Here is a 27,925-nt window from a genome sequence, read left to right as displayed (position 1 = left end):
TGTGTGCGCGCGCCCGTGTGCGTACGTAAGAGAGAGAGAGAGAGAGAGAGAGAGAGAGAGAGAGAGAAAGTGCTCGTGCAAACAAAGTGTGAGAGTGAGTGAGGGAACGGGAGTTGATTAAAGGGGGAAACGGCGGGGCGAGGAGGAGACAAAGGCAGATATAGAAAAGAGTATTTGGGTGTAAAATGGTGGTCGCCTGCGAGGAGTGTGACACGGTCACTTATGTATACGTGGAAGATTAATCCGTGCAACAGTGGTGCAAGCCGGAAAGTGAGTAGACGCTGTAATAGTCTAGCGGTAGGTGGGAAAGGCGAGAGGGGAGCAGACGACGACGAAGACGACGACGACAACGACGACGACGACATCGGCAGCAAGAGCAGCGGGAATAGCAGCCAGGACGAGGAAGGGTACTTGGTGTTGGCCGCGTGTCCGTCATCTACGACTTAGAGGACGACGAGGCGCGCGACGCTCGACGGCATCGGCATCGGTGACGGTGACGACGACGACGACTACGACTACGACTACGACTACGACTACGACTACGACTACGACGAAGACGACGACGACGGTTGCTGCTGCAGCAGCGGCGAAGACGACGTGTCGCGGCGGTAGTGTAGAGCAGCGAGCTCCTCCTACCAGCAGGAGGCAATCCCAGCCAGTGGCGGCCCTCGGTTCCGCGAGGATGGCTGCTGTCGAGGTGAAGATGCAGCATGGCGGCAAGAAAGGCTGGCTATTTAAATGGACCAATTACATCAAGGGTTATCGACGACGATGGTTCGAACTCTTGGACGGGCAGCTCTCCTATTACAGGTACGCTGCTCGGCCTTGGCGTGCATCGCGCGTACACGGGATGGACGACGCGGCCAGTGCTCGACTTCATTATTATTATTCGAGCTGTGCTTATGGTCGCGCGGCATACGCGGCTTCCACCTTTTATCCCCCACTGTTGCTCCATCGGGCACCTAGAATTTTTGAGGGGAAACGACACGCGTACAGATTTTACTCTCTACTTGCTTAATAACAATAACAATAACAATAACAATAACAATAATAATAACAATAATAATAATAATAATAATAACAATAATAATAATAATAGCAATAATAGCAATAATAACAATGCAATTTTGCTACTGTACTGTAGGCTTTGACTTATTGGATGGTAGGGATAGCGACTGCCTTATTAGTGCTATTAAAAATCTTCAAATTAGTTTTGTTTCTGCTCGTTCACTTGGCTTTTAATTAGCTACCGTTTGGCAAACTTACTCAATGATGTAATTAACAGCGGATGGCACGATGAGCAATTTTAAAATATAATATATGCAGTAGTGTCTAATTGTTATAAATATCTTGCAAACACATATTCCATTATTCTTTCATCTTCTCTGTTTTTTTGGCACTGTTGTTTGTTGTTTATAATTGGTTATAATTGTTTTGTGGCATGATAATATCGGTTGTGTTATAGCTTGTAAACAGTTATCAATAATATAACAATTATCAATAATAATATGAGAAAATTTTTTAAATGCCATAATGCTAATGCTGATGCTTAAAAGGAAAAGGTAAAATTGCCAGAATATTATTTGTTGGTTGGAATGGTATTGTTAATCAATAGGCATAATATATTTTACATGAGTTTTGTATGAAACGAGTAATATATTGCCTGTTATATTATGCCCTACCTTTAGTCTTGTATGATTCGACATATTTCTGTAAGACTGTAAGATGAGCCTGTCAAATAATATCATTTCTTTATATGTCCAGAATTTAACTGATAAGATAAAAAGGTTAGGTATGTAAGTGGCATATTCATTATTATTACTCGATTCATAGCAGAACGGCATGATTAACATTGAAACACTAGAATGCGTTAAAAATATAAAAAAAAAAATAAATATATAAATAATCGTTTAGTGCATAAAATGTATGTAAAGCTTTATAAAATACTTGTAATATACATGAAATAGATTAAATGAGTAAGCCTACCAATATAATTAGGTTAAAGTATCTCCATTATTATGCAGCTACTAAATTTATTATACATCCATATATGAATAAAATAAATCAGACAAAGCTGTATGTAACGCTATTTATAACAAAGTCTAAGCTAATAAAGAGACATAATGGTCAATTGACGTAGCATTGACATTGACTGATTTATTAAATATTCAAACAACTGATGTCAGAGTGCAAAGACTTTTTGGAAGATATATTAAACAGTCGTTCATCATTTGTTATAATTCACAATGTTATAGTTTACAATTCTAAAACAAACAAATTTATACAAACGATTGTTATTATTATTTTTTTGCAATCATTATTAATAATTATTAAACTTTGTTATTGTATTTAAAAAAGAAAAGAGAAAAAGCATTCACACGAATGATATATCTTGTAATAATATGTAAAGAATTTTTTAAACATATATGTAGTTCACGAATACTCGTGCCAATTTATTATCTGCTGGACAATCTTTCCAATCGTATAACATTCTTGCTTGCATTTAAGTCCATTGTAAATAATATTTGTGCTTTTAATCAGTAAATTGCTTGACAATGAAACTGTTTAAACAAGTGATTCATGTTCCTACATAGATTGGATATTACATACGCGCTGTATTGTACTGTTCATGTAAATCTTATTAATTCTTACATTATTTTGTCATACAATCTCATAGTTTGCTATTAACAATTACGGAGGATAATGGAGTTTACAAAGGACTATGTTTTTGAGTTCTGATATTTTTAAGTTCTTAAATCCTCACAGTTACAATTTTTCAAACATATGTTATTCATTGATAAAAGACTTACATGTAAATCTACTTATAGTTTACCTACCACTTTCTACTTATTTTAAAATAATATAATTTTACCTGTTACGATTTGCATTCTGATTGTTTTAATTGAGTTTAATTTACATAATTACATGGAATATCACCCATCATCGTTGAATGTAATTTATAAAACAAAGTCGAGTTAAACAAATGTTTATTTATGAAAATATGGCCAACATTTATAATTTCTTATATAAGAAAATCATAAAAATGATTACTTTAATGATTAAAGTTGTTTATCATAAAAAATATGGTATAAAAAAATGAAGGTCGTGCAATAATTTATTATATTTTCCAGGAATAAATCAATGTGCAATAAAGTGATTACTAAAAAGTTGCATAAATAAAATAATAAAAAAAATTTTACTTCTTTAAAAGTTTTTAATGCAATTTCATTTAACAATAATGATGTGTATAATTATAGTATGATTTTATAATTTGTATTGCCAAGATATTTCAATATTTAACGTGAAAAGGAAACATATTGTACTGCTTGAAAGTTCATTATCGTTTATTATATAAATATATAAATTTCTAATTATTTGAACGACGAGTTATATAGTTTTATAAGAGTATTTGTAATTATAATTCTCGTCATAAAGACTGCACTCAAGGTTTTATTTCTAAAGCGATAATTAAAAATCAACTTAAATTATTATGTTATTAAATAGAAAGTTATTGGGTGACCGAAGCTTTTTTCTATTTATTAATATAAAAAATATAAATTTTTTATATAATAGAAGCCTTTTATCTTTATTTATCTCTCAACCTTTATTATACATCCACTGTACACATAATATTATCGAATGATATTACATTTTATTGATATTAAATTAATCTGTCCATTTAATATTTACATTGTACAACTGACTATCTAATTATTAAAACACTTTTTAAAATTTTTTATTATATTCTATTATTTGAATTCACAAACAACAAAGTACAAGGTGTGCTCTGCCAATTAAGTATTAGAACCATTTTAGCTTCTCATGAAATTTATCTTTCATTTCTTTTCAATATAAAATGCGATTTATTTTTTATCATTTTGAAACTGAATAGTAAGCGAAGAATGTTAAGTTTATCACTAAGTATCAGTTATGAAATTATATTTAGTACAAGTACAAGATTTTTTTTATTTTGTTTTTTTTTTTTTATATACATACAAATTACAAATATAATACAACATTTAATAAGCCAGTAAATACAAAGAATTATCATTTTTTTAATCTATTGCAATTAATTCATTCTAACGAACATAATTTAGAATCAGCGATCATCACTTCTTATCGCTGACATTGTTTATCAATTCGCAAATTGAAAAAAAAAAACAAAAAAAAAAAAGAGGTAAAATTAAAAAAATAATTAACGCGAACCAACAAGCTTGAAGTATACTTTTTCGTAAAATGGAAACTACAATCTTTTTCCCTCAAAATTCAAAATTCACCCAGAGTAAGGAAGGGTCTGTATTGTTTATGTAACTGTTTAGGGCTGAACCGACTGGGGGGTCAAAGATATCGTCACAACGTAAGTGGAGGGTTGGCAGAGCCTCCGAGTAAGTAAAAAAGTAAAATCTAAAATGTCAATTACCTTGAAATTTCTTTCTAAAAGATATTTTTTCTATAACAACTGCAAAAAATTCATTTAGAATATTCATTTAATTTTTTTACAATAATTGTTTATATCATTAAACTAACGTCAGTATTGATTTATTTATTAATCGTCCATCATCGAAGTATTAATTTCATATTATATAAGTACATTAATTAACAAAGTCAATTAGTAACATATTAACAATTGTGTACATTACTTATTAAGTAATAATAATTATTTAATGGGTGGAATAGAGTACTCAAGGACGAAGTAATTTTAATTTTTTTTTTTTTTTTTTTTTTTATTCTATGAATGAATTGAATAATAAAATTGTATTTATTTATCGTTATTTTAAGAACAGCTTATTGATTTTCTCCTAGATAATCATTATTTTAGGCATAGATTTTTTTATGTTTATTTATTTATAAATTAAAATACCTCCAAAATATTTTATTAATACTTTTCAATAGCGAAGCGACATTACGTCTATTAATTATAATTCTCAATTTTCTTCGTAAGATTGGCCTATGTGATTTGTGATGTTTTACCGATTTAAAAAAAAAAATCAAATTTTGTATCTCTTCTTACCTGCATTATTCTAAGTTATGATGGTTGCATAACATAATGCAAGGCAAAATGTTGATTACAATGTTATAGATCGAAGCCTTCAAGTAGAACGCATATTTGAAAAAGACTATATACCTTCATTCTATTATGTAATTAATTTTCTCTCTCTCTCTCTCTCTCTTTCTCTCTCTCTCTCTCTCTATTTATGAAAGTGACACACGAGAATTTTATATATTTATAATGCTTATTACTAGATAAGCAGCTAATTTAAAAATAAAATAGTTACTTAACATAAATTCAATATCTTTTTGTAGTTTAAATTTGTAAAACATATAGTACATACAGTTTTTACACGAAAATTTCAATTGACAAATACTTAAGCGTATGAAATACTTTACTTTTTAATTGCAATTGCAAGACCAAAATACGAATAAATAATCGAAGAGAGTCAAATATTGTGTCTTTTACTACAATTTGATTTATGATGAAATACAATGAATGGAATGCCATTATTTTTATGTATTTTATTTAATGTTAGATTTTTTTTGGTAATTGTAGTCGAGTTATAGGCATTAGAGCGCAAGGCACTTTATATTTTTCGTATACACATGCACAATATCATATAAAATTATGTTTTATTTTCTATTGTTTGCTTGTATTCGCGACAAAAATTTGCTATAATAATTGCTGCCCATAGTGGTGGTGCAAATTAGTAATTGTGCCTAGAACTATAGACATAAGAAACATGAAAGATATTAATGAAGTAAATAAATATAAACAATTTGGCATTGGCACTAGTGAAGAACGGATGCTAACAATTTTATTTAGCAATACTTGGTATCATAATTTTTCATGCGATTCCATATGGGACCTACTTTAATAAACGTATATATGGATAAAAGCGAGTGATAAACATTTTTCGAGCTTTCAAAATATCATATTGATAATACAACGCATTGATAATCAAATTGAAAACGAATTAATTACTTTGACAATTTTTGTTTATGTGGACCAAATCAAAGCTTATGAAAGATTAAATTATTATCCTCGGTTTAGGAACCCAGGTGAAGTGTCTCACACTTGTCGAGGCACAATATACTTACATGGGGCCTTCATCTACTCAATAGATGTATGCACTTTTGTGGTGAGCAACGGAGGTACACAAACTTTTCACATAAAAGCTGCTAGTGAGGTGGAACGACAAGAATGGGTCACTGCACTAGAGTTAGCCAAGGCTAAGGCTATTCAAGCCATGGAATCAGGTAAATACTTTATTCGTCTATTTTTACATTGACAAAGTGGAAATATACAAATTTATTTTTAATAGTTATATATAGTGTATTTGCAGGCTTATGCTATTCGTAAAATAAGAAAACAGTTACGAGGATTGAAAGTATTTTACTTAATAAATCAGATTTTTTATATCATTAATAACATTATAATTAATCAATATTGTGTTTTTAGTGTGAGTACATACAATAATTAATTTTTATTTTTCAATTCAATCAGTATATCATATTTATTAGAAGATGTAAACTAATCGAATTAACAGAAATACTCATTTGACATATTTCAATACAAGTCATATATCATTCAAACTAATATGATAAAATTATTAGAATGCATTGGCAAATCAGTATTGTAATACTGCATGAATTTTCATCAATATAAATTAATATTTGATAGTTGAGATGGTTTATTATTGTATGGCATTGACTAATCGAAATGAAAAGGTATAAATGGCATTAATCTTAACAGAATAGTTAAAACCAAAAAAAAAGAAAAAAAAATCTGAATTCAATTTTTATTTTTCCAAATAATATAAATAATATTTGTTCAAAAAATTGTTTATAAAGTTTTTATACCTAGCGCTCGATTAGATTTAATGAAAATTATTTAAATATTAACGTGTAAACAGTAACTTGTATATCCACACGATAAACTCAATTATTTTTGGTCAATAATCAAATTGCTGGGAAAAGGCAAAATTACCTAATAATTAATATTATTTTATTTACATCAGAGGAAGACGAGGAGGAGTATCAGGACAATGACAATCAAAAAAATGATAATGCTTCGACGATGAAGGATCTGGCAGAGAAGCTCGAGACGGTACAGAAATGTAATGAGATTTTGACGAAAACGGGGACGATGTTTCAGCGGGCCCTTGGCGAATTGGAGTCGCTGGCATTTATTATTCCGGAATTGTCGCTTAAAATAAAAGCTGTTAACGAAAAGGCAATGCAGTTTCGAGTCACCGCCAATACTATGATCACAGTAATTATTTCTTACGTAAACGTTTTACAATTTTGACTTGCGTCAAAGACAAAAAAAAAAAACAACAACAACAACAACAACAACAATTCACATGAATCGGCAGAGCATGTGTACTTACGATTTGTAATTATCTGGGCGTTTATTCTTAAATTTATTTGTAACGTAAAATTTAGATTTGTAAACAGATTTTTCAGTCAAGTTATAAAAGCGATGGCACATTTTATAATGATAATTAAAAAATAATGCTAAATAGGAATAAAAGTTAATTAAAAGAATAGTGCTTCTCGAAATTGTTTGCTAATTAATCGATATTATTTATTATATGTGAAAATTTGGAAAAAATAATAAATACATAATTGTAATTGACATATACAGATAGTATTTTTTTTTTTTTTAAAGATCAGAAAGCACCGGAGTGTCGAAAGATAAATTGTAAACATTATATTAACAAAACTATTTGCTGAAAATTACAGGAATATTTCTTGAGAAGTAATTTTTAATTCAGAAATATGTATTTAAATTTGTCCATGCTCTTAGAATGATCGAATAAATTTACTATTATAATTGATTATCATAGTTTCGTTTAACGCTTGATAACATTAAAAAAATACGTTATTTAATATAACCGTTCAACTTAGGAAAATTTGCAGAGAGTATTTAAAAAAATCCTTATTAGAACGCTTTTAGTTTAATTAATTTAATAAATTTTGAAAATGTTAATTATACGTACGTCAATACAACACTTTGTTTATGATGTACTAATTTACGAATAATTAAATAATTTCGTATAAATATTTCCGATTATAAAAATACGAATGTTTGTATTAAAAATACATTGTTTTTACCTCGCGCTAATATTTATGAGTATGCATCGATCTACAAGTATAGAATCTACAAGTGCAAAATGAATTTTCTCAATTGTTAATTAAAAATAATTTTATGTTCAGTCTAAATTTATGAATTTTTAAAAAGAATATTTCTCATTTAGTTTGATATAATAATTATTAATATGGATATAAATTTTTATTTTCGACATACCACCCTGAATTTAGAAGTATTCTATAAAAAATAACTAAGTATTCGATTTATTTGATTAATTGAATTATTGATTATCGGTCGTTCAAGAGGGTGCTCCCAGTGTACAAAGATTATATGAAAATACTTTTCTAAACTCTGCGACTCATTGAATAAATAATAATTTCTTTACCAATCGAGCTTAAATAAAGCATATTTATGATTCAATCAGTTTAGCACGGTGACGGTATGCTAATAAGAGATTTCAATTAAAAAAAAATTCGAGATTTGTACAGAAAAGCAAATATTATTGCCAATTCTACAATATTTCACCTTGTAAAGCTACAAGGAAATATTCTATCGTTTTGAAAAGTGTAATTGTAAAATAAATTTAATTTTAAAGTCTTCGTTTAAAATTTTGTTTACATTTAAAAAAAAAAATCCATTTACAATTGTAATTACGCGAAAGTATTAAAGCAATTATTATTTGATTAATTAAATAGTTTATGGTCGATGTGTCATTATTTAATAAAGGTTAAGCGTACGTATTCCTTCAATTAAATTATCCACTGATTTGCACATGTGATCGAAAGCACATAAATTTATGGACTTTTGTGATATTATAAAGGCCCATAAATTTGTAAAACAAACTGCTAAATTACGATAATTTAGCAGTCTTATATCTAGTCACCTCGCAATGTCCCTATTCGTTTTCGTATCAAATTGATTGAACTACCATGTAAACACCAACTTCTAATACCAAAAAAAATCTCATTATAATAAGCATGAAATGAAAATCGAGCTGCCCAAGCAACGTATTAACGTGAAAAACTTTGCCTTTCAAGTCGAGCGCCGTCTACTTGCAACTGGCTCAGCAGCAGGAACCTAAGTGGAAGAAGATGCTACAGCACGAGCGCGATCAGAAGGTCCGATTAGAAAAAATGGTGGAGCAACTCGCGCGTCAGCACTCGCACTTGGAGGAGGCGGCACAACATGCGCTACCGCCCCCCGCCCAGGGAGGAGTATACAGGCCTAGCCGTGAGTTTTTATTCGATAGTTATTTATTTGTTTGCCGAGCTTTCATTTATCTTTCCTGGTTAAGGTGGTAGTTCGATTCAACGAGCCATGACAGCCGGAACGATAGAATTTTGAATTTCGATTTTTGAAGATGCGCGACGGCTGCATTTGCATACGTTGCGTAGATGATGGATGTGTCGATAATTATTTTGCCCGCTTTGTTATTTATTTATTATGCTTTTCTTTTTATCCCAGAGTCTTACAAAGAATAACTGATATACAACCAAGAGAAATGGCTATTGGATTTTGAGTTTGGAAATACTAATAAGGAAGGAGGTTACCGAGGCAGAGCTTAACTTTTGGCATTTAGTTTTCTTCAATATTTAATCGAAGTTTTTCATAAGCCTATTTCGAGTATTTAAAATACCATATTTTAATTTTTTTTTTTGTCTTCTTTTTTTTTTTTTTTTTTTTTTTTTTAATATTCAAGTGTATCGGCAAATCTGTCAATATGTTTTTTTTTTTAAATTACTTTCGTTATTTTGCGTTCTTTTGGCAAATGAATTTCATAATTTCAAATTATTGTTAAAATGGGCAAAATGAATGTGAATTGCAATTACTTTTACGGCGAATCACAGAGGCGCGCGAAAGCGAGAGGTGCCTTCAACGGATATTATTTCGCAAAACAGGACATTGATTATCGTATGTTGAAACTTTGGTTAAAAGTAATATTTTATTCTTAGAACTCAATAGGCTCATACAATAATCATAAATAAGCATGTATATTTGTGGTATTTCGTGGGAGTTATAGAGTGCTTTATGAGAAACATCGATTCTATTTATTTAAACAAGTCTATACATTTTATTTACTCGTTTATTCATTACAGAATTATTAGTTTTTCATGTGTAACAACAAAGAGTCGGTTTGAAATTCAATGATTAAAATTGTTCTTCATAAGCAAACACAAAGTTTCACTTTTTATTACAGTATTATTTATTCTATCGTTAAGAATTTTTGGAAAATTCATCTTTCTTATCCTCTTTATATTAAATCTATTAAGTATAAATAATAAATTCTCGCATTAATAATTGAAATGAAAATATTAAGTGCGTGTGAAGAGAAAATAATTTTTATAATTCACTAACTCGTCAAATCAATAGATAGCATAGTTAAATTTTTTTAAAAGATAAAAATGGTTTCGAATAACATCGGCCACGTGTTTGAAAAATGAAAATATCAATAACGCGAAAACATTAAAAGTTTTCTTTCGTTAAAAATTCTTTCTACAAGTATCTTAATCGTTCTTGAAACAATCATCGATACAAACACTTACAGACGCATACAAAAATCGGATAGTTAATTTTCTTTTATACTGACACATATTTGTAGTGCTATCTTCAAGGCTTATTCATTCTCACAACGGCTCTCTTAAGACACAAAAAGTGTGTCCATAGATATACTTATCTCGGAAATCATATATTGAATCATAAGGGCTTCGTTGTCTTCATTACTCATTGTTATAAAATCTCGTGTTTATTCGAGTAGCATTTAATAAATTGCAGAATAATGGCATATTATTTGAAAGACTTGATTAGCTGCATTATAACTTCCTTATTGTTAAACGTGATAAAATATTAATAAGAATATTGTCTATCGATAAAAAATTTTTCATTATAATTAACATAACATTTAGATATAGTAAAATTAGCTACAAAATTATTGTATTTACAAATTTATAATTATAAAAATAGACTTTATTCTGCTTATAGGATTTTTATACAATATTAATATAATTAATCATTAAATTAATATTAATAGATTTTCAATTTTTGACTAATGTATTATTAACAATAGCTAAATTTTAATTTATCTGCATTTTATTACCGTTACATTTACATAAAGTACATTATTTTTGCTATCAATAATAGTGTATCTAGGATCGATATTTAGCATGTTGATTGGGATCGACGATTTTGTAAAAAGGCAGGGCATGGAAGTGAATTATTATTATACATAGGTTTTATATTTTAATGTTCATCCAAGTATTTGGTTTGCAAAGAATTTTAAAGTGTAGATAATTTGTCACTTATAAGTCTTTGGTTGCTTGTAGTTACATGAAATATGTAAATTACACATTATGTAATTGTAATTTATAAATGAACGATTGTGATTAGTTTGCGCTTTTGCCGTTACTTCATAGTGCGACTGTTATTTATGTAAATTTATATAACGAAGTTTAAGTGAACACAATTTAAGCCAAAGAAAGTAAGTAATTTTATTTAATTACTGCTTGGCATCGACATTATATCTAATTTATATTTATGAATAGGTATACCTCTAGGACTTTCAAGTGCTTGGCATACTTATTCAACACATCTAGAACTTGCAAACAAATTTCAACGTTGTTTGCAAATACAGTATCTGCTTTACAATAAGCTGTTTTCTAATTTTTACAATTTTTACACGTCTTTATACATATATTTACAATGAGTTTATAATTATTATTCTCTTCTTTTCACGAGCTTAATTCTCATATTAAAAATATAAATGAACTTTAGAATTGAATACTTTATTGAAACGTCTACGATATTAAGCCAGAATAAACAGTGTTTTAAAAGATCAATTTATTTTAATTCTAATGATCATGGCTTGTAGCTCTTCTCTTGCAGTGCAAATCTACACGTTCGTTCGGCTATTTCGGCGTTAGTTATTCGAAATTTTAAGGTTCACGTTTATCAATATATCGTACGCCATTATTTATCAATATCATTTTAATAAATAACATTTTCGTGAAATTGAAATTTATATTCTAATGTAAAATTTACTACACATTATTCCACATCAGCAATATAGTCGTTTCTTTTATTATTATTACTTTTTTTTTTATCTATTCAAAACAATCTTCCAACACTCGAGAGGAATAGAGAAAATCACAAAGCCAACGATCTATGTCCTTTCGTCATTGCTGTCGCATAGAATAGCACAATTTACAATTAAATAATTATTCATTCGGTATATTCAATTTTTTATCATACGCTAATTTCAATTATTCATGAACTACAATAAAAAGCTACGTTGAATTTAATAAACGACAACCATTGAGCAAATATTCATAAAGATTATTACAAAATTATGAATACTCATAGATGGGGGGGGGCGTATATAAGTGCGTACGTAAGATATAAATACGAAAATTTCAATGTAGCAGTAACAAATAGCAAAGAATATAATATTTCTGTATCACGATAATTTTTAAAAATCTCTACTCAAAGTGTCCTGAGATAGATAGTTTAATTTTTTTTCCTAGATTTATACATCTGTTTTGATAAAATTTTTAAAAATATGTTTCAATATTTTTTTAAACAAACATTATGTTTTACTCGTTCACATTTTTTTTCTTACATCGTTAACCACAAATAAAATTTATGATTTTTTAATTTTACAACAGAGTAAAATATTCATAAAAATTGAATATAAATTTGACAAATATCAAACACTAACATGCGTGCATTGAACGTCAAAGTAATTTATCAACTAAATTTTCTCAAAATTATTAGTATAAAGATTGCACCGTTCGCCACGTAAAAATGCTTAGATCCTTTAATAAGCTAATACGGATGGGAGCACCGACATATTAAATAGGTTACGTCGGTTATTTAAATGATTAATTAGAAATAGGAACTAATGGCGTTGTTCGTCTACCTCCAAGTCGTTCAAAAGATATTATCGCCACGGTCGAGGATCTCGCGATTCGAAAGATATTCGAAAATTCGTAATTTGAGTTTCGCCAGCGCGCATACCAGATGGCGATCGAACGCTTTTCCAATTCTTCTCGCATATCTCTCGCACACACGCATAGACGCACACATCATTAGTGTCGCGATTTGCCTCATCGTCGTCGCAAAATTCACGTTTTCTTTGCCGTTTCTCGGTCTCCGCGGAGTCAACGCGCTCTCGCATTTGGAATTATAAAGGCGCGCACAGGTGTCCTCGCCTCCGTCATCATCTCCCTTTCTCCCCCAACCTCCCGCTAACCTCCCTCTCGCGTATTAACCTTCTTGGCAAGTCCGGTCCAGTACAATCATCTACGAGCGGTAGAATATAATTCTCCTTCTCCTCCGCAGTGTGTATATACTCTTGTATGCACAGTGTAGCCGGACAAGGCCCGAGTCTTCCGAGAGGGAGTCTTTGGGCGTATTTATATGTTAAATTATAGACAACGGCGACGAAACTAGGAGGAGGACGAGTAGCGGGAGGAGGCAGTGGTCGCGGTGGTCACGGTGGTGGTCGTGGTGGTGGTGGTAGTGGTGGTGGTGGTGGTCGTGGTCGTGGTCGTGGGGGTAGTGGTCGTGGTGGTAGTGGTAGTGGCGGTGGTAGTGGCGCTGGTGGTGGTGGTGGTAGCAGCGGTGGCGGTGGCGACGGCAACGGCGACGGCGACGGCGGCGGCGGCGGAGACTTCGACAGTGGCGGAGGAGAAGGCGCCCGTGGGTTCTGCAAAATCATCATCGCGGTTATATTGCCGTTGCCCGTGTGCATATTACTCCTCTTGTGCGGTGCTCGCGCGCGTGCGAGCTTGACATGTGTGCAGTGTCGTTTAGTGTCGCTTAGATCGCGAGCGAGAGCCGAGCTCCTGATTTCGTGTGCCTGCTTTTATCTGCAATCACAGCAATAGTACATGAGGAAGCCTACCGACGACGACATCACAAAAACGTGACGCCCCTGGATCTCCAAGGTTTCTCCTCTCTCTCTCTCTCTCTCGCGCTTCCCCCTCCTCCTTTCTCACTCGTTCCAACTGCCCCTTGTACATCCCACTTCAGTTCTCTGTGTCAACTATCTACATACTTTTCCGTCTTACTTATCTATCTATCTATTCATCTATATCTCGCTCCTAATCTTTCTCTCCCTCTCTCTCTCTCTCTCTCTCTCTCTCTCTCTCTCACTCACTCACTCACTCACTCACTCACTCACTCTGTGCCTGTGTCCTCCCCTCACCTCTCAACTTCCTCTCCCGCGCTTATTCTAGTCCATCTCATTCGTTCTTTCCGACTAGATCCTTGAGGTTTACTGATATGTCAGAAAATAGATTTGCCTTCTTTTATATTCTGTGCTTGTATTCTTTATCTATTTGGATACTTAGGAGAGTGACAACGTAATGAGGCAACTTGTTTTGAAAAAGTTTCGTAGCTGAAGAATTCAAATAGCTCTAAACGATATTTTGTAAATGTTGGAAGATTCCAATTCATAATTCACCACGCGCCTAACTTATCTACGCTTGTGGAACTTTGTTGATCCATTAGAGGAGGTAATATTGTAAGAACTGAAAAAAATGTGCTGATTCATTGAGTGAATTCATAGTTGTAATAGTTAAGAATCAATAGTAGGTTTATCAATTTGTCTATTTTAGACAAAGTATGACAAGTGTGTTAAGTGTTGTTTGAAACAGATTGTAGTTTGGTAAGTCATTTGTTGTAGTTAATTAAAAATCATAAGAAATTAGTCATATGCAGTCAATGGTTTATTACATTGAGGTTCTTCAGAATTTAAATAAATCATGTGATTTGATTGGGCCGCTATTTTATAAATACAATTTCACTTTTATCCACACTTTATCACATTTTCTAATCTTTTCTTTAACTTGCGATTTTATTAATTAATTATTAATAATATATTATTAGGTAATAATTTTTCACAGATTATTAACAGATTACAATTTATAATTTGAATTCAGTAGCTCATTAAATTATTGTCAACTTTTTTCACTAAATATACTAATAAATTGTAACGAAGATTTGGCCAAACTTAAATCACTCTATTAAACATTAAAATCTTTTCTCACAATTTATTTCATGAAATATAAAAATTAATCGAATTTAATTTAATAATTAATTATTTAATTCTTATCTTGCTTGTGTATTATAATTACAATTAAAGAGGGATATTTGTAAAATTTTGTAAATTTTTTTTTTTTAATTATGAATACAAACGTGCAATGGATATTCTTAAATTTTTACATTGTATTTTGATGGAGAGTCGGTGACAGAAATATGCAGTAGAATATCAGCTAAGCAAAAAATTTATTCTTTTGGTGGAGTTCAGGTTGCAGATGCTCTGTTATTTAGAAGTTGCGTATGGCTTGTTCTCTTAATACTTGAATTTTGCTTTAAATATTACAAGCTTCCTTCGCCAGTTTCTTAAATATTATTGTTAATGTCTATAATTATTCACAAGGGTATGCAAATTCATTTGAAATACTAATATTTATAGCAATAGATTCTTTTTGTAAATATATTTAACAAAAATGCAAATGAATTGACATACATTTTACAATTATTCACTATTTGTCTCATTCCCTTCAATTCTTTATCAATTTGTTTTTGGATTTTTTCATTTACATTGAGCAGTTTTTATCTATGCTATTTCTGGTATGGAGGTGCTGATAAGTGTTTTCTTTATATAATGAATAGTAGATTTTTTCTGCCCCCCCCCCTCCCCCTCCCCATCCCAACGCCCAAGTATTACTATTTAGTTTGATTTGAAATTGTAATTGGCATAAAATTGAAATGTTCTCACTTATTTCAAGGCATTTATATAAATTAAGCAATGGAATTAAGTGTAACGAATAACGTTTAAGAAAAAATTAACGCGATTAGATGGATGGATTATTATAATATTTTTATAATTCTAACGAACGGCAAATTGAAATGGAATATATTGAAAATAGCCAATCAAATTATAAATAAAGTATCGCTTTATATTTTTACGTATTATTTGAATTTACGTGGTTATCTGAAAGCAGCGCGTTATTCACAGGCAATACACGTTTTTCTCGTTTTCCTTCAACATCTTAATTTGGTGTTTTCCTTGGGCATTCCAACCTGGTTAAGAAAATCTTAACCACACACATTCGTTTATATGCACATTTCGACTAAATTCTATTTGAAAGTGTAAATTACATATTTTCGTATGTCTACCTAATGGAATGCGATAAATTTAATTGAATGATTGATTATCTTGATTCGAGTGTGTAATAATTTTTATGAAAAGCTATATGGGTAATCAAGAACAACATTAAAAAGTTCGTTGAAAAAAATTTCTTCACATTAAGCGACCTCTTAAAAATATTATAATAATCCATTGGGAGAAAATATTATAAACATTGATAAGCGTTAATCAATTTTAAGGCCCATTTTAAGACCGATACTTTAATAAGCTTGGCATTTGTAATTTATTAATTTACGTCAATGCTGGTTAATGTAAGTTTGATCTTTCCTCGCCAGCACAAGATAATTGTGATAATAATTGCTTTGATAATCCTTTGATAACCTACTTTACGAACAAGAGAAATATTAGTTTCTCGTTTGAATAGAAGTATCCAAAGTACTATCCCAATAAACGCAAGAGTTTTGAAATATTTTGCCTTTGCATTATCATTTGCGCTCTCCTTCTCTCATAATATAAATTCATTGGATTAAGCCTTGTCGTATAAAGTCGGCATACATTTACCCAAGAGTTCGCTCGTAATCGAACGCTGCTTAGTTTACGAAATTAGACAACAAGGCAGGCGCTTTCTTACCGCGTGAGTTCCGACCGACGACGAACCTAAGCAAAGAAGTCGGGCCAAGGGAGTTGGCATTAAGTGTGCTTAAAGATACCGTTTAGACAAAAAAGACGAAAGAAACAATCAAACGACCAATTGTAATAGATGATAGGGAGACGTCGACGAAGGCTTGAGCTAATCGCTCGTGAATTTCAGACACAGCGGCCAACGCATCCCCGAGCGAGGACGACGAGGACAACGCGGAGTTCTACGATGCCCAAGAGTCGGACACGTTCACCCTGAGCGTACCCGCGGAGGGCATAAATTCCTTAGAGCCGGCCGAGCGCAAGCGCAACGACTCCCAGGGCAGCGACGATGGCTCGAGCTCCGAGGGCGACCCGACGCTCCACTCAAGCGCCGAAGCGACCCGCACCGAGTACTATCTCATTGTGACCGATCCCACGGACGCTGTGCCCCAACAGTCCGAAACCACCACCGAACTGGACGGCGTGAGTATTCGCGAGCTTCGATCGCTAATGCGCGACGGGCCGGTCTGCTCAGGAGCGGATGGAACTCTCAATCGAGCCTCCTTACACCCTCGTCCCCATAATTCATGTGTTTTCTGTCATTAACACTTACCGCTAATGATTTTGCTTTGCGCGAATATCTCTCCTCCTCCTCCTCCTCCTCCTCCTCCTCCTCCTCCTCTCTCCCTCCCCCTCACCGCCTTCCCACGCCGCTGTCATCGCCCCCGCCGCTCCCTTTATAAAGAGTCGTGAGAATTTGCGTATTGATTAGAAGCTCGGGAACGTACTCGCAAGTTCAACAGCGTTAATATTTATACGTTTTTGATTCGCCGCCGGGCACATGTGGCACGGGCATTATAATGTGGTATTATTATTATTATTATTATTATTATTATTATTATTATTATTATTATCATTATTATCATTATCATTATTATCATTATTATCATTATTATCATTATTATTTTATTATTGTTATTGTTATTGTTGTTGTTGTTGTTGTTGTTGTTATTATTATTATTATTAGACAGAGCTTCGGGAAAAAATACGGGGCCAATTACACATTGTTAGAAAAACGTGTATTTAGTTAGAGCAATGACGCCTTTCCCAGCCCGATTCCCAACGACATTTAAATGTGTTATTGGTATGTAAAACCAAGTCGTTGTATTGGCTTGGGTAAAACAACGTGTGTTTGCCTTTTACGTAAATCCTTGTACCGTGTCATTTAAATTAGAACCATTTATTTGTTAATGTACATTAAGAGCGGTAGATCTTACGCCGAAGGTCGGCATTGTATATCTACTTCTACGTCTTCTTCGTTTTCTTCTTCTTCTTCTTCTTCTTCTTCTTCTTCTTCTTCTTAAATATCGAGCGAGTGTATTGGTATTTTTGGACTAAACGATCTCTCCTCGGCTCGCTACGCGACGTCACAAATTTTTCCCGCTAGAGACACAAGGGCTTCGATTGTTTCCAATGAACGTGGCATTTGTCGGATAATGAATAAGCGCCTTAATAAGAGGCAAGACCGTCGCGCGCGTTCAAAGTGCCTCCTCGTGGCTCACGTAAATGCAAGCCCATCCTAACTAGCAAAGGCCTCGTTTGTTCTCGATAAAACTAACGGAACGCAGAAGGACTGGAAAACGAATAATGGCAGCAGCGGCAGCTCCGGGTTGAGTAGCGAGCCGTCGAACGCCGTCTCGAAGCGAAAGCGGAGGACGCGCGTACCGGACAAGCCCAACTACCCGCTCAACCTCTGGAGCATAATGAAGAACTGCATTGGGAAGGAGCTGTCCAAGATACCGATGCCGGTCAACTTCTCCGAGCCGCTCAGTATGCTGCAGCGGCTTACCGAGGACTACGAGTACGCCGAGATCCTCGACAGGTGAGTCGGATGAATCGAAGCTTATTGCATTGCAAACGGGAATCCTCTACTTCCGTATGTCTTACCCTCTTACTCGGTCCTTACCCATCAAACATTAAGAAGTTACATTGGCATACAAAAAGCACATTTGTCGCAGAGCTCGTGTATTCTGTAATTTCGTAAACTTCCGTTTAAAGAAGGACGCTGTGATGTGACGAGCGAAGAGCTAACGTTTGCTAACATTGTAGTAAAAAAAAAAACTTGTGGCCTGCTCTTTTGCTATTGCTATTAGATATTTATTACCAAACTATTAGAGAAGTATATCATGTACATGTTATCATCATCGTCGCCACATGTACATCGATTTCATAAAATTAACAATGCGATAGTAGATTTTATCGTCTGGATATCATTGTTAATGCTCTTTCAACCTACTCGACAACGACAATGAGAGAGCGATGATAAGCTTATAATATTGGAATGTTGGAATATAAATAGCTATGCATTGTGAAATTCGACGAGCTCGACATACAATTTTTGTAGTTAACATTATCATCTTTATGATTTAAATCTTAAATTAATTAGAGTATAATGATTTGAACGTGTGCTTTCCCCTAATGAGATATTCCATTCTTCTCCCTCTTTGGTTTTATCGTACTTTTAGTTGTATATGATTGCGTTAACAGGCATATTTGGACTTTTGAAAATTTCAAATTCAATAGTTGGCTTTCGATAGGTCAAGACGTCGATAAACAAAAAACAAACAAACAAACAAACAAACAAACAAACAAACAAACAAACAAACAAACAAAACAAAAAACAAAACAAAAAACAAAACAAAACAAAACAAAACAAAAAGAAAAACAAAAAAAAGAACTATTAAAATAAAATATAGTACGGATAGTCGAAAAATGACAAAAATAGACTTTTATAGCACTGTTTACTTTCGAAGCTCATCATCAAGTTGCAATTTAGTTATCTTAATATAGCGCAATCATTACATATATGGAACAATGAATCGATGCCAAAAAAAAACTCTACGGCAACAAAATTCATAGATTCATAGATTGAAAAAAAAATATTGATACCATAATGTAATGATATAATGCAACACGTGTAATGTTATTTCTTTTTTCCCTAAAAATTTGAAATACCGATGTACAAATTAACCTAAAAAATAAATCCTATATATTATTTGTTTCAATTGAAATGTGTCGGTGTTTGATAAATTTAATTAAACGCTCAGCATATCCTTTAATGGACAATTTAAGATAAAAGTTATAAATAATAGTTAAAAGTCTATAAAAGTATAAAAGTCACGCGTAACGATTCTATTACACGAAATTAGAAATTTTCTAAAAATAGTAATAATTACAAATGCAATGTCTTATCCGCTCTATCCAAAAGTATTTCATTCCTTAAGAAATTTATTGGCAACAATTAGTTAACTTTGTGTTGACAAATTTTGTTCGACTAAATTGTAAACGAAGTATACGATAAACATTTATTCAAACTTCCTAACTTTCTGATTTTCATGTTTACGTGAATTCTCTAATTATTACAATGCACATTTTCTACAATTTAGCACGATCAATTGATTATATTACTTATCATAATAATTATGAACTTGCGAGCAAATGCACAATTTACCTTTAACAATTCTTCAAAGCAATTGCCTTAAGAACGAATGTAAGTTTACATTCAACGAATTTATGCTCGTACCATTAAAGACGACATCAAAGTTCTATTTTCATGCTTCATCTACTGTCCTTATCGCACAAACTTAACAAGCATACAAAGTGTAGTGTCAGCAGCACCGTCACAATCTAAGACACGTGAGCTCTTTTTACAATTCATTTACAATTAGTCGTGTTTTCTTTTTTTTCCCCTTTTTTTTCCCTTATATATATATATATATATATATATATAATTCTATCAAGGTTAACATTCTAATACTACGCTTTGGACATTTAAGCAAAACGAAAAGAGAAAAAAAAAATCAAACATTGTTTATAAAAAGGACGGATATTTGTAAAATAGACAAGTACGATTGTGCCTTTCATAGAGTTTACTAATTATTTTAAGTTTATTATTATTAATATCCTTGGATAATAGCGAAGACGGATGAATGATTCCTGAGGCATTTAGGGAAGGATTTTAAATACAAAATCATTATTTACAAGACTAATTTAGTTTAATTTATAAAATGCTTCAACAATAATATGTGAATTATGTAATGCACGAGTTAAAAATTTGCAAATTTTGAGTCGCCGTAACGTATATTAATTTATAAATTTTTCAAAGTGCAGGATATTTTTGAAAAGATCGTGCATCCAGGAGAATAAAAAAAAATTCTTCAATTTTCATTTTAATCAAAAGTCTCGATATTCAAGCATACATTCTCGAACGTTTAAAAGCTCTATTATATCTTTTCGATAATTATCGAACCTTTTTTCAAGCGATTTTTCTCGACATTGATATTTATAATCATTGTACATTAACAAATGACGTAAAAATAAAATTATTCCTCGACGACTCACTTAATGAATATTTTTAATTAAATAAAAAATACAATAAAATGGCTTTGAGGAGTGAGATTTGTGACAGGCAAATAAGACAAACCGTTCATTTCGTATGCGCTTTGATGTAAAATTTTTTTATGATTATTTCTTCTAAACATACGTATTTTGTCGACAACGAAAATATGTTTGAGTAAAAAGCAATTTTGAACGCTGCATATTCATTAAAAAATTTTACATCAAAGTTATATCGTAATTATATCGTTCCCGACAATTTGAAAAGATCGCACACTTCAATGGCCAGATAAAAGAACTTGAAACATTTCAATTATCATCGCTCTCTCTCTCTCTCTCTCTCTTTCACTTTCAGTTTCTATATTAAAAAAGGAAAAAGAAAGAGCCGATTCGGGACCTTGAAAAAAACAACATATTTCCAAATAAAGAAATTGTATGTCATGCCAAAAAAAAAAATAAAAAAATATAAATAAATATAATAAAGAAAACGAATTTTCCTGATTGATAAGGGACTTGTAGATGTTGCTTTTTCCAATGTTGTATTATCTCGAATAGGCCGTATTAAAAATTCCTTTAATGCTGACGAGGTTTCGAAAGAAAAATTTTCATAATATACAAGAGACGATAATGTAAAGTAGTAGGCAAATCGTAAATGCTTTGATAGATGATAATAACCATTTCTTCGAAAGTTGCAGAATGGCATTTTAGGTAGACGACAGCCAGAGATTCGCTACCAATCACAATGTACTTTCTAGGCAATTCTGGGGTGGGCAATGAAATTTTAGAGAGAGAGAGAGAGAGAGAGAGAGAGAGAGAGTGTGAGAGAGGGGGGGGGAGAGAATGAATATATCGTTAATGAAAGAAATAAAACAATAATAGGGCGGCGGAGTGTACGGATAGTTACGAGCAGATGGCCTACGTTGCGGCGTTCACCGTCTCGAGCTACTCCACCACGGCCTCCCGCACCGGAAAACCTTTCAATCCACTTCTGGGCGAGACGTACGAGTGCGACCGGACCGACGACCTCGGCTGGCGCTCCGTCACCGAGCAGGTATCCCATCATCCGCCGATGGTCGCGCAGTTCTGCGAGGGCAGGAATTGGCGCTGCTGGCAGGAGTTCACCATGGGCTCCAAGTTCCGCGGCAAATACCTACAGGTGAGCTAAAATAGCGTTTGGGTCCCGACGGCCTTTCATCGACGGCTTCGCCGTGCTACGGAGTCATCATTCTTGAGGATGTCTTCTTACTTCGAAACATAGCCAACTCGTGGACGAGAGTGCATTTATCGGCCATTCACGCGCACAGCCACACGAACTGACATACCGCAGTCACGAGGAATTGAAGTAGTAGGCGTTGGCTCAGCTGCCAATACACGTGCATAGGATGAAATTCATGGCTAACTCGACATTAAAAATTGTGCCGGACATTTCTCTCAATTAAAAGCATCGTTGTCGCAACAATCGCGCAGCTTAATCGCATAGACGGGCAAACTTATTTATGAATATTGGAGTGAATTTTCTGCAGAGCTGATGCTCGAGTGATACGATATCTTATACTTAAATTATAAATATCGCTAATAAGAAATGATTATAATACGGCACCGCTTCATTCAACATTAACCCGAGCTTTTATTATATATTAATATCACAACCATTTAACCCCTTTAATCCCTCTTATTGTCACACATGCATTACATGATTTTTATTATCGATGCTACTGCCGTCGTCATCGTTGCTCACGTGTTATTATCAATATTGCCATTGTCATTGTTATTAACAGTGCCCGTAAATGCAGTATATATATAGCTAATTCGAAAGATTATATTTATATAATCGTGATGTCTTATTGATTGTTTTTTTTTTTATATAAGATGGTAAGTTTTTCACGACTACCGAAATTGTGACTTCATTGTTTCGTCGTTGATTATTTAACTTTACTTTGCTGTCATTTATAGTTTGCTTTTGCATCGGTGCACCGCGACAGCTAACCGTTCCAAACAACAGGATAATAAGAATATAGCGAATCATACAGGCACTCGCGTATAATATTTAATTATGAAACACGTAGCGGTAGAGAATTGATTGGAATGAATGCGATCGATATTATATGTTACTTTATTCATTGAATTCGCGCATAATGAGCTTCCATTGTTATCTAACTAACGTAGGGCTATAAAAACATCTCGAGCTGATAAATCATTATGGGGGGGGGGGGTGGATTTAGCTGGATTATAAATAGGGACAACTCGAAATAAATGGTTTCTTAAATATGTTGTCGTCTTGTTTATTCGATGCTTAAATAACCTAATGAAATTTATATTTATTTATTCACGCGGTCTTGCGGATAATGCTAACGGTATGATAGGCGGGGGTGGGGGGGAGGGGGCGTCGTGATCGATAGGCGTTTGCAGTCGGTATAGACATATCATTGTAATTCATTAAAAAAAAAAAAAAAAAAAAAAAAAAACATCAAAATCAATTATACGAAGTAAATGAATCAAGGCAATTACGTGTCTGCCAGTTGCTGATATGTATTAAGCTTCATTACCTTCATTATCCCGTCCACTTCGGAATATTACATCTTATTAGGTGGGATAATTTTACGGTTAAACGGCTAATAAAAAGTATCGATGAAGTTTATAACAATGTGCCTCCTATTGCAAAAGCTTTAATATCTGAAAGACAAAGGCGAAATAAATTGTCGATTGGTCGATTAGGGAAATTGCGAGCGTTGGTCGGGCGACGTGGGATGGAGTGACTTTGCGTTGACCAGGCCAATGCTGAATAAACGTACCGCCCCCCTCTCCTCCTCCTCCTCCTCCTCTTCGCCCCTAATCACTAAAATCGCCATAAACTAAATAATCGAACTGTATTGCCAGGTAATCCCGTTGGGCACGGCGCACCTCGAGTTCAAGACGGGCAATCATCATTATACGTGGCGCAAGGTGACGACGACGGTACACAACATAATCGTTGGTAAGCTGTGGGTCGACCAGAGCGGCGACATGGACATCGTCAACCACAAGCAAGGCATAAAGTGCCATCTCAAATACATACCCTACTCGTACTTCTCCCGCGACAGTCAGCGGAAGGTCAAGGGTGTGGTGATGGACTCGAACAAGGAGGTCAAGTGGGTCGTGCAGGGCAATTGGGATTCGAAGATCGAAATCGCTCCCGTTATAAGTACGTCGGGCACGCCGGACAATCCCGTGTACAAGCCCGGACCTTACACCTGCGCCTGGAAACGGCGCATGCCACCGTGAGTCCGAATGCCCTTATTTACCTTGGTTCCTGGTAGGAGGGCATTCCGTCATTGACCTGTCCTCTCCGACCGTCGGCCACGTACGTCTACTAAGGACGTCGTCTGCGCGATCCGCGAGACCTGACGTCGTGCTGCTCGACGTCGCTTAATGGTCTTTGAGAACGTGATGGCAATTGTTATTCTATCAGCGAAGCGGCGCTCGCGCCTTTCGCAACCGTCCGTTACATCACTTCACCCAAGGCTAATAATTAATTGAATCGAATTGAAATTAAGTCGCATTACGAATAACATTACATGCAACTTCTTATCTTTCGTAACGGTATAGTCAGATATACTACTGTTTTACGTTCGCATTACAACCGTCGGCTGTGTAAATTCATAATAGTGACATTGTGCTTTCGTGAGATTGGTTTCACAGAGAATTTTTTGTAATTTTTTTAATATTTGTAATTTGGGGGATAATCGATACCTCCGATTAATTTTCCTCATTTATTATTCAGCGCGTTTGTTCGACTTATCGTCCCTTCGTCTATCTTCATCGTATAAACTTGGTTGTTATATCTTGCCAACCTGTTCTTTTCTTTTTCTCTATTCGTTTCTTTCTTTCTTTCTTTCTTTCTTTCTTTCTTTTTTTTTGTTTGAGTTGTTTGTTTTTCGTCCCGAGCAATGCAGACTAGCAAGGGAAATGAATATTTTACTATAGCAACAAATAAATCATCATTTTTTTTCTCCTTTACCGATATATTGAATAATAAACCGTTTAATAGACTAGATTGTTCTCTATTAAACGGTTGTGAATATAATAGAAATTTATGATTCAAAAATCGTTTTAGCCAAAATTAAAGGTTCAAATTCTTTTCTATCAAATAGTCATTCGATGCGTAAAATTGTTAAATATTTGTACACACACACACACACACACACACACACATATATATATATATATAATTACGTGTAGTATAAATTAAACTATTAATATGTAATTGTCATTCGTGTAACGCAAGTATAAGTGTCTAGTTTCACGCTATGATTATAATATGAGGACAGCTCGAGCTCAAGAAAGTAGATCGACAGCTCAGTTAACGAAATTCCAATTTTGATTGTCGATCGAGTAAAGTAGAGCCATCAGATATTTGCAATTGCCTCGTCTACGTTCGCCCCCGCCTCGCTCATTCTATAATTTTTTTTTTTTTTTTTATACGTATAACGTTTAAAATATAATTGAGCACAGTATTATACAATATCAACAAGTGAGAAATATTTAAACAAATATCGATTACTATGGTTGAATGCAATTGTATCTATTCATGAAATTAAATATTTTCTTGAATTCATAAGTTGAAGATTTTTTAATAAATAAATGAGTGGTCTTCCTTAAATAAATATAGATAAAAAATTAATTTCAGAAAGTAGAGTGAACACGCATTGAATAATGAAGAAGCTTTGGGCTATTAAACGATTATTTTCATTATGTATATAGTATATAGGATTTAAGAAAAATGAAATAACATTAATTCGATTAAACAATATGTATTATGTATAATATATTATACTATAAAACACTACTTAACGCTTTTATTTGAAAATTAACTAAAAATTTTCTTTCCTGTTAAACACATTTTCGATGCCTTAACTTCTCCTCTCCCTTTTTATTTTACCAAATTTTACCTCCCGTAATTCATGAAATATATTAAAGACCATTACTATCTATTATATCGCCATTTGCTATAATTCGCTAATAATTACGTTTCCTTGTCAATTAATTGCAGAGAAGACTGCGAGAAATATTATTACTTTACGGAATTAGCCTGCCAACTGAATGAGCCGGAAGACGGAATAGCTCCGACGGACTCGCGTCTGAGACCCGATCAAAGATTGATGGAGAATGGATTATGGGACGAGGCGAATACGGAGAAGTTACGACTAGAAGAGAAGCAGAGATCCGTAAGACGAGCACGCGAGAACGATGCAGAGAAATCAGCCTCTGAAGGTGATTGTAGTTTAATTAAATAATCGAGCTTTTTTTTTTTTTTTTTTACCAACTCGGTCTCCCTAATCAATGGTACATTGATTTCAATCATAACAAGAGCGATCGGTATTTATCGATACAGAAAACCAAGCGTCACTAAATGATTTATGATTAACAACAATAACAATAATAATAAACACCAGTCTTTCTAAGTAATTGAAATTTCATTAATTTCTTTGGCAAGTTATTTTTGAATATGAATTTTTAAATAAGCTCTAAACCTTAAATTTAGTAAAAGCTCACTCAAAATCATTGCTAAATCAATAGACAAGGATCTGTATAATTTGCTTAATTTAACATCTGTATTTTAATTTCTCAGGTTTACCTTATTCAGCATATGAGCCTCTGTGGTTCAAGAAACAAGAGGATCCTTACACGGACAGCTTTTGTCATACGTACAACGGCGAGTATTGGAAATGTAAAAGTAAGCAGGATTGGGGACGATGTCCGAACATATTTTAGTTTGCTTACTTTTACTTTAAATAATAATTAACTAGCATTGTTTATTCTTTCGTCATCGGATTCTCGATTCAAACATTAATGAAAAATATTTAAAACGAAAAGCAGTACCTCATCGAGAAAACAATAAGATGTATTTCAAACAAGTCATACTCTGATTTTAATCAAAGAAAGTATAATGCAATTGTATAAAAACAAATAATCTCGCATTGATTTAATTAAAGATTATTTAAGATTAAAAAAAAAAAAAAAAAAAAAAAAAAAAAAAAATTTGAAAAAAGAATTTAGGTACAACACATAATAATATTGAAAATATTTATATATATATATATATATATATATATATATATATGGAGTTTCGATGTTGTTTTTTTCTTTTTTTTTTTTTTACAATAATCGAATTTATTCTCCACTTGCCAAGACTTATAAGTTTCTTTTTTTTACGGTTCTTTATTTCCTGCAAACGGACAAGCAAAATACTAAAGCGTATTTTTTGCACGCTTACATTGTAATTTTTACTTCCAAAAAAATTAAAAGCATAATACAAGGAAGCCTACCTGATTGGGTCGAGTACGCAAGAATTATTTTTATAATACATTAATGGAATACAACCCTGCACAAGTCTGCAGCAATTAATAAGCAGCATGCGCCTCTCTTCTTTTTCAAAGTGCGATTGTCTTTTCCTTCTGTTTCTGATATTCGAATGTTCCAGTGCGCGTTTTATGAAAACAACACATAACCGTATTGGATTTGAAAAACGAACGCATCGAATCTTATAAAGAAGAATTATAATGAATAATGATAGATCCTTAAGCTCGCAAGTTTAAATGTACAGAAGTAATAAATGATGTTGAAGATACCTCTATAAATAAATAGTGTTCGACTTAAAATTGGCGCTAGTGACAACGACAAGCTGTTGC

At 33.1% G+C, this 27,925-nt stretch overlaps 1 protein-coding gene across 2 annotated transcripts; it reads left to right on the top strand.

Annotated features, from left to right (window-relative positions):
• The first annotated feature begins 60 nt into the window (after positions 1–60).
• Positions 61–27,109, top strand: Osbp (oxysterol binding protein). 2 transcript variants are annotated; one of them, XM_011495842.1, is made up of 11 exons: positions 61–810; positions 4,320–4,385; positions 6,047–6,252; positions 7,014–7,267; positions 9,127–9,319; positions 17,053–17,345; positions 18,491–18,744; positions 22,137–22,413; positions 24,135–24,514; positions 26,287–26,507; positions 26,866–27,109. In XM_011495842.1, exons 1-11 carry the CDS (start codon positions 683–685, stop codon positions 27,006–27,008), a joined length of 2,415 nt encoding a protein of 804 aa, XP_011494144.1. In that variant the 5' UTR covers positions 61–682; the 3' UTR covers positions 27,009–27,109. The 2 variants fall into 2 exon arrangements, with proteins under 2 accessions (XP_011494144.1, XP_011494145.1); XM_011495843.1 differs by lacking the exon at positions 4,320–4,385.
• Positions 27,110–27,925: the final 816 nt, after the last annotated feature.

This window comes from Ceratosolen solmsi, unplaced genomic scaffold (genome assembly GCF_000503995.2).
Source record: "Ceratosolen solmsi marchali unplaced genomic scaffold, CerSol_1.0 scaffold11, whole genome shotgun sequence".
NCBI lineage: Eukaryota > Metazoa > Arthropoda > Insecta > Hymenoptera > Agaonidae > Ceratosolen > Ceratosolen solmsi.
This window is presented reverse-complemented; position numbering and strand designations above follow the sequence as displayed.